Source organism: Cynocephalus volans, chromosome 3 (genome assembly GCF_027409185.1).
Source record: "Cynocephalus volans isolate mCynVol1 chromosome 3, mCynVol1.pri, whole genome shotgun sequence".
NCBI classification, from domain to species: Eukaryota; Metazoa; Chordata; class Mammalia; order Dermoptera; family Cynocephalidae; genus Cynocephalus; species Cynocephalus volans.
This window is the reverse complement of record NC_084462.1, coordinates 10,696,467-10,707,942: the sequence shown is the minus strand read 5'-3', so window position 1 is coordinate 10,707,942 and position 11,476 is coordinate 10,696,467. Positions and strand designations below refer to the sequence as shown.

Here is an 11,476-nt window from a genome sequence, read left to right as displayed (position 1 = left end):
AACTTCCCTTGCAGTACTGCTTTTGCCCTATCCCATAGGTTTTGGTATGATGTGCCTTTATTTCCAGTAGTTTCAAAAAATTCTTTGACTCTGATTTCCTGCTTTATTTCTCCTTTGACCCATAGATTTTTCAGGCGCATGTTGGTTAATTTCCATGTATTTGTATAGTTTCCAAAGTCCTTGTTATTGATTTCTAGTTTTAATCTATTGTGGTCTGAAAAGATACTTAAGATGATTTCAATTTTTAAAAATTTGGTGAGACTCAATTTGTGACTTAACATGTGGTCTTTCTTTGAGAATGTTCCATAAGCTGATGAAAAGAATGTATATTCTGTAGCTGTTGGATGAAATGTTCCTTAGATGTCTGCCACATCCAATTCGTCTAAAGTATAGTTTAAATCTTGTGTATCTGTTGATTTGTTGCCTAAATGATCTATCCATCATCGAGATCCCTTACTATTATTGTATTGGGGTGTATCTCTCTCTTTAGGTCTAATAGTGTTTGCTTTATATGTCTGTGTGCTCTGATGCTGGGTGTGTATATTTTTAAGATTGTTATATCCTCTTGCTGAATAGATCCTTTTATCATTATATGATGACCTTTGTCTGTTTTTATAGTTTTTGGCTTAAAGTCTACTTTATCCAATATAAGAATAGCTACTCTTGCTCGTTTTTAGTTTTCATTTGTGTCGTATATCTTTTTCCATCCCTTCACCATTAGTCTCTGTGAGACTTTATAGGTGAGGTAAGTTTCTTGTAGGTAGCATATAGTTGGGTCTAGTATTTTAATCCGTTCAGCCAGTCTACGTCTTCATAGTGGGGAATTCAGTCCATTTATATTTAGGGTTGTTATTGAAGGTATCATCTTACTCCTGGCATTTTAAAATTTTTGTATTGTTGTTTTAAATATCTTTTGTTCTCTTCTTTCTCTGTTATTGTTTGTCTTTAGCGTTGCTTTTTTGAAGTACTAAGGTATAGTTTCTTTCTCTTTCTTATTTGCATATCTATTCTACCAGTGGGTTTTGTACTTTCTGGTATATTCACGGTGGTAATTATAGTTTTTTGATTCTAAATGCAGCATTCCCTTGAGGATTTCTTGTAGGACTGATGGTGAAGTCCTGCAGTTTTTGTTTGTCTGGGTGATACATACACTATTTCTCCTTCATTTCTGAAGGATAGACTTTCTGGGAATAGTATTCTTGGCTGGCAGTGCTTTTTAAAAATACTTTGAATATGTCATCCCATTCTCTTCTGGCCTGTGATGTTTCTGTTGAGAAATCTGTTGTTAGTCTGATGAAGGGAATTCCCTTATAGGTGACTTAACACATTTCTCTTGCTGTTTTTAGGATTCTTTCTTTGTCTTTCACTTTTTACAGTTTGACTACAATGTGTCTCTGAGTGGACCTTTTTGGATTGATTCTGATTAGGGATCTTTGAGCCTCTTCGATCTGAAATCCATATCTTTCCCAATACCTGGGAAGTTTTCCAGTATTTAATCAGATAGGTTTTCAATGCCTTTCCTTTCTTCTTCCCTTCTAGAGCACCCATAATTTGGATATTGGTATGCTTAAAGTTGTCTGGTAACTGTTGTAGGTTTTCTTCATTTTTTAACATTCTTTTTTGTTTGTTTGTTTTGTCTGCCTGGGTTATTTCAAGAAGCCTGTCTTTGAGATCAGAAATTCTTTCCTCTGCTTTCTCTACCCTGTTGGTTAAGCTCTCACATGTATTTTTTTTTTTAAATTTTATTTTGTTGATATACATTGTGGCTGATTATTGCTCCTCATCACCAAAACCTCCCTCCCTTCTCCCTCCCCCTCTCCCCCCCAACAATGTCCTTTCTGTTTGCTTGTCGTATCAACTTCAAGTAATTGTGGTTGTTATATCTTCTCCCCCCCCCCAGTTTTGTGTGTGTGTGTGTGTGTGTGTGTGTGTGCGCGCGTGTGTGCGTGTGTGAATTTATATATTAATTTTTAGCTCCCACCAATAAGTGAGAACATGCTCTCACATGTATTTTTTATTTCATTGAATGAATTCTTCAGTTCCAAGAGTGATAGAGTTTGGATGTGTTGTCCCCGCCAAAACTCATATGGAAATTTGATCCCCAGTGTGGCAGTTTGAGTCATGGGGGCAGATCCCTCATGAATGGATTAACGCTCTCCTGAGGTGGGGGAATAATGAGTGAGTTAGTTTTTGTGAGAGCTGGTTGTATAAATGACCCTGGCACCTCCTCTCTCTCTCTCTGTCTCTCTCTCTCTCTCTCTCTTGCTTCCTCTCACCATGTGATCTGCCTGTACCCACTGGCTGCCTGCCACTTTCCGCCATGAGTAGAAGCAGCCTGAGTCCCATGCCAGAAGCAGCTGTCCCAGAATTGTAAGCCAAATAAACTTCTGTTCTTAATAAATTACCCAGCCTCAGGTATTTCTGTTATAGCAACACAAAATGGACTAATACACAAGAGTTTTGCTACATTCTTTTTAAAGATACCTATCTCTTTATAAAGTTCCTCCTTCAGATCCTGCATTGTTTTTCTCATTTTTTGTGTCATCTATCTGAATTTTCTTATGTCTCATTGAGATTTCTTAAGATTGTTGCTTCTAACTCCTTTCAGTCATTTCACAGGTTTCCTGTTGTATGGGGTCTGGTACTGGAGAATTATTGTATTCCTTTGGGGTGGGATTAATTTTTCTTTTTTCTCTCTCTTTTTCCTATTTCTAGTATCCCTTCATTGAGGTCAGGGCATCTGGTTGAGCAGTTGCTTCTTCTAATACTCAGGACTGGCTTTTGTGGAGAGAGATTCCCTTCTGTAGATGTGGTTTTTAAATTTTTAAATTTTTAAAATTTTTTTGGACCAGTAAGGGGATTGCAACCCTTGGCTCGGTGTCGTCCACACCATGCTCAGCCAGTGAGTGCACTGGCCATCCCTATATAGGATCCGAACCCACGGCCTCAACACTATCAGCACTGCATTCTTCTGAGTGAGCCACGGGGCCGGCCCTGTAGATGTGTTTTTTTTGTTTGTTTTTGTTTTTTGTCGTTTTTTCGTGACCGGCACTCAGCCAGTGAGTGCACCGGTCAGTCCTATATAGGATCCGAACCCGCGGCGGGAGCGTCGCCGCGCTGCCAGCGCAGCACTCTACCAAGTGCACCACGGGCTCGGCCCGTAGATGTGTTTTGTATTGACCATTGGGTAAGGTGTTTTAGTTTTGGTTCTAGGTAAAGGCAGTATAGTCTCTTTGACTGTATTCAATGTTGGAATTGTGTGTAAGTGCCTTCAGGGCCTAGGCAGTGGGGCACTCAGTAATTCCTTGCTGAAATGAATGATACTGGGTTGGGTCATCAAGGTCATGGGCAAATTTTGAATTCTGGGTAGAAGCACCTGGGTGACCTGTCAGTTCTTGAGGTGGGTGACCCTGACTGGACTCACTGGCATTCCAGCTAGTGTTCTGGAAACCTGATAGGTATATTGGGGTGATCTGAAGGTCCTCAGCTGAAATGGATGACCCTGGGCAGGGTTTCTGGAGACAGGGATTAGGATCTTAGGCTTTGAGGGGGATAATGAAGTGCTCAACAGTCCCTTAGCTAGAGTAGGTGACTCAACTGTGTCACCGAGGCTCTGGGTAGAGCTCTGTACCCTAAGTGGAGGTGTTGGGGTACTCTGTAGTTTTGCTGTTGAAGTGGGCTATGCTGAGTGGGGTCCCTGGATTTGTGTATGGGGCCCTATGCTCTCGGGAGGGACACTGGGATGGTCTGCAGCACCACTGTTAAAGTTGGGCACTCTGGGAGAGGTGTTAGCGGTTTTGGGATGGACCCTTCACCCCCAAGAGGGATGCTGGGGCCCTTTAAAGCTGTTCAGCTGGAGTGGCCACTTATGGTGAGGCCAGTGCAATTGTGGACAGGTCTCTGTGATCCTAAGAGTGTACTGGGACACTCTAGATCTCCTCAGCTGGAGTGGGCTGCCCCACACAAGGTCACTGGGACTGTGGGTGGGCTGCTGTGCCCCCAAGAGAGATGCTGGGTCCCTCTGAAGCCCCCTTACTGGGATGGGCAGACCTGAATGGGCTCACTCGTGCTGCAGGCATGTTTCTGTACCTGAGAGAGGCATATGGGTCCTCTACTACCTCTTCATGGCTGAACAAATTGCAAGGGCACTTCACCAAAGAAGGCGGGGTTGCCAGCAGTGGCTAGAGGCCCTGATTAGGCAGCCTTCTGACTCTGTAAAGTGTGCCTGCCAACCGCTTTGCCCTGAGGGCAGCACCCTCACTGCGTTGGACTGTCTGTTCCCAGGGCGCAGGATGCCATATGGACATGGGCGTGGGCAACCCAGCACAATGATGTGGTCTCAGGGGAATGGAAACTCTGCTGGGGTCAGAGAAAGATGTTTTCGGGTGTTGGGGCTGATCTCAACTCTAAATAGCCTGGGGTCTGGGGAATGGGGGCAGTTAGATGTGTGTCCCTCCCTGGAACAATTGTCGTGTGTGACACTGGAGTTCCTAGTACCGGGGCCGCCCCTAAAACTGGTGTATGGATTCTCCTCTCCTTCCTCACAGATATAAGAATTGTACAGGCATCCCGCCAACATAGGTACAGTCACTAGCCAGGGGTGAAGGGCCTGAATAGGCTGCTTTCTGATTCTGGAGGGTGTGCATACCGACCCCCTCCATCCTGCACTGGACCATCCATTCCCAGGGTGCAGGACCAAAGCCAAATTGAGGGTGTTGGGACTGATCCTAGTCCCAAGCTTGTGGCAGCAGTCTGGGACCTGGGAGGTGGTGACAGCTCTGTGTGTGTTGCTCCTCAGGACAACACAGCTGGGCATACCCACACCAGTTCCTGACATTGGGTGCACAGCTGCAAGGGCAGGACAGATCCCCCTGTGGGTTGAACTGACAGCCCACTCACCTTCCCGTGGGCAGAAACTCCTCCTGAATCCCTGCCACTTCGGGTTAGGGAATGGGGTGCAGGATGGGGTGCTGGTGGCTGGGAATTTTCTTCCGTTCTCTTGTGACTTTCCTGAGTTGCTGTGCTCAACTTGGGGCATCTGGTGAGCCCCAAATGTCTCCACTGCTCCTTCAATGTGTTTCAGTTCTTTTGTGCTGTTAAACTTGGATGAGAAAAATGAATTCGATGCATTCTCTGTCTTTGTGGAGAGCCACGAAATGTATCCTTCCAGTCGGCCACCTTACTCTGCACCCACTCTCAGCCATGGTTATTTTTTATTTTTTCCGAAATATTTTTGATCCACAATTGGCTGCATACACACATGTGGAACCCACAGATATGGAGGGCCATCTGTACTATAAGGAGGAAGCAGCAAAGTAAATGTATAGACTAGACAGTTTAGAGGAAGTGATAGTCATGGCTTATGATTTCAATTTTCTACTTTTCTATAGGTCCTGTATGTTCTGTGCATGTAACAATCCTTTGTTGAAGTGAGAAATCTTGCATATTGGGCAAGATGAGCTCCTCTGCTACCTCCTCAGTGCACAATTGCACCAATGATCAACTCCTATCTTACCTGGAAGCCTTGGATGAGTATCAGCTAGAGGAATTCAAACTTTGCCTCCAGTCCCAGCAGCTGCTGCTTGCAAACTTCCGGCCAATCCCCTGGGCAAACTTGAAAGCGGCTGATCCTCTTAATCTGTTCTTTCTTTTGAATGAACACTTCTCAGAATGGCAGGCATGGGAAGTGGCCCTCAGCATCTTTAAGAACATGAATCTGACTTCACTATGTGAGAAAGTTAAAGCAGAGATGAGAGGTGAGTGAGTCTTCAAGAAGGAGGAAGGGAGGGAAGGAGGGAGGTCTGTTTGGTGCTCATGGGAGCAAAGAGGTTGCTCCTGAATTTTTATAGGATCCTTCCAAATTGCTATTGTAGCCCTGAGAAAGAAATCCCTGATTGGCTCTGAAGGATTAAAATTTAAAAGTATAAAGGCTATAGAGAGGTTTGAAGCTATACCCTGGGAAGGAATAGTGATCAGAAGCAAAAAGAGAGAATTGGAAGAAGTACATTCAGTTATGCTATAAGACTTATTTTAAAAATTCAAATTTGCTCCAGTAAAATTGTTGTATTGGGGAGCAATTTGAGCATAACAAGATTTTTATGTTTGCTTATGTATAATTTTGCCCAAGAGAAATACTAGGTAAATGAAAAACAAATAACCAAAACAACAAAACAAAACAAACAAAAAACCTCTGCAGCCAGATAACTTGAGCTATATAGGAATATACAAAATGCATCCAGATATACAGCTCAAACATCTACCAGCTATCTAAATATGAGCCATGCCCATCCAAAACGTTCTGTTCAATTTAAGATCACTTTCTTTCCACCACTTCACAAAAACTCACAAGCTTCAACACTTCCCACATCCACAAGCAATCTTCATGTCTTTTTCAAGGTAAATTACCGTGGCATATCTATTGTGGCATTGTAGTATCAATTGTGGTATTGTAATACTTATTATAGTAGTAACATATTTCATAACCAATTAGCCAGTCCAGAACTGTGCTACTGTTTTTACTAAGGTTTTATCTTTTTAAAAATGTATTACTGATCCCATGCCCAGTAAGCCCTGTGGTTTATATATATTGCACAATTTCACCTACTGTGATGAGTTTTAGGAACACATAGGCCATTTTATAGCAGACTGACTGCCTCTGAGACCTGTTGAAAATAATCATAACATTTGCTGCTGCCTGTTACAAACCAGGCATTGATCTTATTGCTCTCTGTGCATTCATACTTACTCTTCACTCTATGCACAAGAAAGAGGTCCTATTATTCCCGTTTTTACAGAGAGGGAAACTGAGGCAAAGGCAGCTCAAGTAAATTGCTCACAGTCACAGAGCTGGTGACCAGAGGAGCTGGGCCTTGAATTCGGGCAGTGGGTCTCCAGAAGCTCTGTGCTTGGCCACATGCTGTTTCTCTTGTCCCAAAATGAGGGAGTGAGTTTCAGGAGTGAGAGTGAGAGTGGGCAACACTAAATCTTCTATGTCAGAGTCTTGGCCATTGGAAATTCTGATTCATGGAAATTTAGATGTTGTGTGTCTTCTGGTGGGCGGGAGGCTGGGATGGGGACTAGAACTCTCCCTTGTCTTCTCTGCTCCTTTCCCTCTTTCATTTTTAAATCTCTCAGATACTCTTGTTCAGAACAGGCAGACTTTAAGCCTAAAGCTAGGGAATGAATCTAGAATCCTAAATCCTGACTGGAAATCCCTTTTTGTGGAGACCCAGAGGGAGAAATTTGCATAAAAGAGAATGCTACCAAAAGAATAACCTTCTTTCCGGCCACTGGTCCCAAATGACAACCTAAACCCCCTGCCTAAAGGCTACAGAGCCACACTAGGCAGCTCAAAGGACACCCCTTTCTCTGATTCTGCCTGGCCTTCTAAATTAGTGGGTCACGTGGAGGATACCTCTCAAGTAGGAGGAAGCCTTAGGCTACATCCATCTTACCAGCAATGTAGGAGAAGATAAAAAAAAAAAGTTCAGTGTGTAGATCAATCTTATTTATTCTGCCCCACTAGGAAACACAGTATGATGATCAGTGCTGTGGGATGTGTATTTGTGAGTAGTTTGTGAATACACATGTGTACCCAGGCAGGTGCACACTGTCTTGGGGGGACTATTGGTTTAGGAACTCAGATTCTAGAGCCCGGCTGCCTGGATTCAAAGGCTAGTTCCATCTGGCCAACTGTAACCTTGGACAAATGATGTTACCACTGGGCTCCTGTCTTAGTTTTCTGTTGCTTATAACAGAATACTTGAAACTGAGTAATTTATAAAGAAAAGTTATTAATATCTTACAGTTTCAGAGGCTGGGAAATCCAAGGTAGAGGGAGTATATCTGGTGAGGGCCTTCTTCCTGGTGGGGACTCTCTGCAGAGTCCTTAAGTAGCACAGGACATCACGTGGTGAGAGGGTAAGACTGTGTTCATGTGCTTCTTCCTTTTCTTACAAAGTCACCAGTCTACTCCCATGGTAACCCATTAATCCACTAATTCATGAAGAAATTAATTCATAAGGGCGTAGACCTCATGATCTAATTGCCTCTTAAAAGGCTCCACATTTCAAATACCATAGTTGGATTTCCCACCCTCTTCAATGTTACAATGGGGATTAAGTTTCAACAGGAGATTTGGAAAGGACATTAAAACCACAGAAGCTCCAATTCACTCTCTTTGAAAATTGGGCTTACTGTACCAACCTATGAGTTTCTAGAATGAAATGCTCAGGCGGCTTTGGATATGGTGTAGGAACTCACGTGTTAGCTGATCTTTGGGGTAGTTCTTCTCTAATAGCATCACATGCCCTTGTGGTTTCCAGGTTCTAGTTTGAGGATAGTTCCAGACTAGCGGTATTAGAACTGGAAGAACCTTTGCCACCTCATCCGTCCTACCCAAGACTATCTCAGAAAATTTGTGGTGGAAGAATCTGTAGGTCAACAGGCTTTCATAGATGGCCAAAGGGAATTCAGAATTGGGATTTTTATTTTAAAGAGATTAGACTTTATTTCATAGGCAAAGAAGAATGATCAAAGGTAAATGTTTCATAGTTTTACATTTTACATTTAAACCTATGATTTCTGTTGGGTTTTTTTTTGTATATGGTGTGCAGTTTAGGTTGCTATGCCTTTTTATTTTTCCATAGAGACCCAAAGGCTCCAGCACCATCTGTTGAAAGAACTACTCTTCCTCCATTGAATTGCTTTTGCAACCTTGTCAAAAATCATGTGGCCATACTTGTGTGGAGTTCATATGTTTTGAAGTTATTTTATTATGTACCTAAAAGTTTAAAATTACTGTATATTCTCAATGAATTACATTTTTAATTATGTAGTGATCCTTTCTTCCCTCATAAGGAATTTTAAAAATTTTATTGCATTACAAAACATAATCATTCTCTGTGTCTATTAACCAATTTCATGCTTACCACCCACCCCCTCCTCCTTTCCCACCTCTAGTAACCATATTTCTGTTCCCTCCTTCTGAAAGTTCCCTGTATTATTGTGACTGCTGTTTCCTTCTTAAAGATAAGGGCAGAGAGATGTACTTTCAGCTGCTTAATTTTGGTGAGTTAAACTTAATTTTGAACCAGCAGGGAAAAGCAAGGTCAAAGTTCCCCCCCTTGTCTTCCCCATTAGATATGAGGCTTAAAATGCAATAAAATTAGGGATCCCATTTACTTAACTGCATATTTATATGTAAATAACTGGTGCTTCTCTACATTCAAGTTTTGCTAGGATTAGGGTAAAAGCACTATGGAGTAAATCTAAGGAGTGTGAGGGAGTAATGTTGGACCCAGAAGGGGTAGGTTGGGTACCTAAATCATCGTCATGTGGTGCTTAGAGCATATTTAGGTAGGTAAGCATGTTTCACCAGAGAATGATGGAATGCTTAGGCATAGTAAGTGAAAAAAAGAACGTCCATTTGGCTACCCTCTGCCATTGCCTTATCTCCTTGCAAAGTACCCTAAACATTAGGGAGAATCAATAAAAACTCCGTCATTGCTTTTTTTTTTTTTTAAAAAAAAACATTCATTTCCTCTTCAAAGCCATAGCACCAGGCCTTCCAGTCTGTTCACTGGGAATATTTTGGCTCTTTTGACAGGTGGTCCTACCCAGATCTAGAGTCTTAAATTTAATGTATCAAGATCCAGATGGTGACACACAATACTTGACTGTAAAGCTATCATATGGAAAACTCACATCATCACATTTATTTGTAATAGTAATACAACATGTCAAATAGTTGGCTTGCAGATAAATGGAGCCAGCAATAAGGAATAAGGGAAAATCATCTAATTTCTCCTGCTTGGGAAAATCTTACTGTTTCTGGGCTATAGGCCCAGTGAAAGATTCTTACTTGGATTCCCTGCTCCTAGCAGGGTTAGCCTGACCCAAGAAAGAATTCAGCTCAGACTATGTGGAAGTGGGGTTCACAGACTCTGCAGGTAGGTTTTGTGGGGCTTCATGGAATTTGAATTCTTTGGCCCAGTCAACCATGTGTGGAGAATGATGGATTCTTGTTCTTTTTTCAAAGGGGTGCTTCTTCAAAGGTACATGTCGCGTCAGGAGAAAGCCCAGGACTCATTTGCCACAATGATCAAGCCCTGTAAACATGGGCAGTCAATGGGGTTATAAATGTTAGAGCTACATCCTTTTTTTTTTTTTTTTTTTGTCTTTTTCGTGACCGGCACTCAGCCAGTGAGTGCACCGGTCAGTCCCATATAGGATCCGAACCCGCGGCGGGAGCGTCGCCGCGCTGCCAGCGCAGCACTCTACCAAGTGCGCCACGGGCTCGGCCCAGAGCTACATCCTTTTAGAGTCAGATCCCTTACGAAGTATTGGCTCATAGCAACTAAGTACTGATCAATGGAATATGAGCGTGCCCACTATGTGAATCACGGAAGGGGCCCTTTAGCTTATGTCAAATGGGACATTCAGAGTAGTCATGTGAAAAAATTGAGGAGCGGGGGTTAGAACCCAATTCTTGGTGCTTTCATTCCTATGGTGTTTTAGAATGTTTTTTATGTGCTGAACACTGTTCTATATACTAGGGATAAATCAGTGAACAGAGACTACCCATCTACCTACACAGGTAAAGGACATAATAAATAAATAAATCATATGGTATGTTAGAAGGTGACAAGTGCAATGGAAAAGAGAGAGGGTAAGGCAGATAGAGCCTCATGTGTACAATTAAGGGAAAATGTGGCAGTATTAATTGGGATTATCAGGCACTATTGAGGAAGTGAGGTTTGAACAAAGACTTTCTGGTGAGCCAAGTGGATATCTGGGATTCCAAGGAGGGGAGGTTGCTGGAGCCAATGCCCCGAGGCAGGTATATGTTTAATGTGTGCTGTGGTATTGCCAAGGTGGCATGTTGCATCTTCAGTTGGGTTGATGGAGCTTGCAGATCTTATTCTTTCAGTCCCTTCAATCTAAAGTTTGTCAGATAAATAGTTGGTTCTTCTGGGAGCCTCCTTTGTTGCCTGTCCATTTTTGGTCGGGTATTTTAATATCTCATCACTGTTTATTTCAGTGAATATGCAGACCCAGGGAATCCAAGATCAAAACCAAGAAGAACTAGAGTTTCCAGAAGAAGAAACAGGTTTGTGCACTGCTTTATGATGATCATGGGCAAATTGCTGGATGGAGCACTGCTTTTACTGGGTCCACATTTGCCTCCTACTCTGAAATTATTTTGAATTTATAATATGCAAAAATTGAAAAACTTCCCAACTAGTACTTCCAGTATTGATAATTGAACGGGAAGTTACTGTAAACTGGACATACTTTGATTTCACCCTAAGTTCTTAGACATCAGTGTCTGTCTCTGGACTTTGTAATTTAGTTAACTAATAGGTATTTAGATTACCTATTAACCTAATTAATAGGTTAATTAACAGGTTTATAACAAATTAGTTAACAGGTTAATTAACAGGTATCTGTATCTTTTTGTTCCAGTGGTTCCATA

General features: G+C 42.2%; 1 protein-coding gene across 1 annotated transcript in view; it reads left to right on the top strand.

Annotated features, from left to right (window-relative positions):
- Window positions 1-5,455: 5,455 nt before the first annotated feature.
- Window positions 5,456-11,476, top strand: part of NLRP13 (NLR family pyrin domain containing 13) — a 29,505-nt gene continuing 23,484 nt past the window's right edge. The window contains exons 1-2 of the mRNA XM_063089925.1: window positions 5,456-5,756; window positions 11,042-11,110. Of these exons, the coding sequence (XP_062945995.1) occupies window positions 5,456-5,756; window positions 11,042-11,110 (370 nt within the window). The remainder of the gene's footprint in view (window positions 5,757-11,041; window positions 11,111-11,476) is intronic.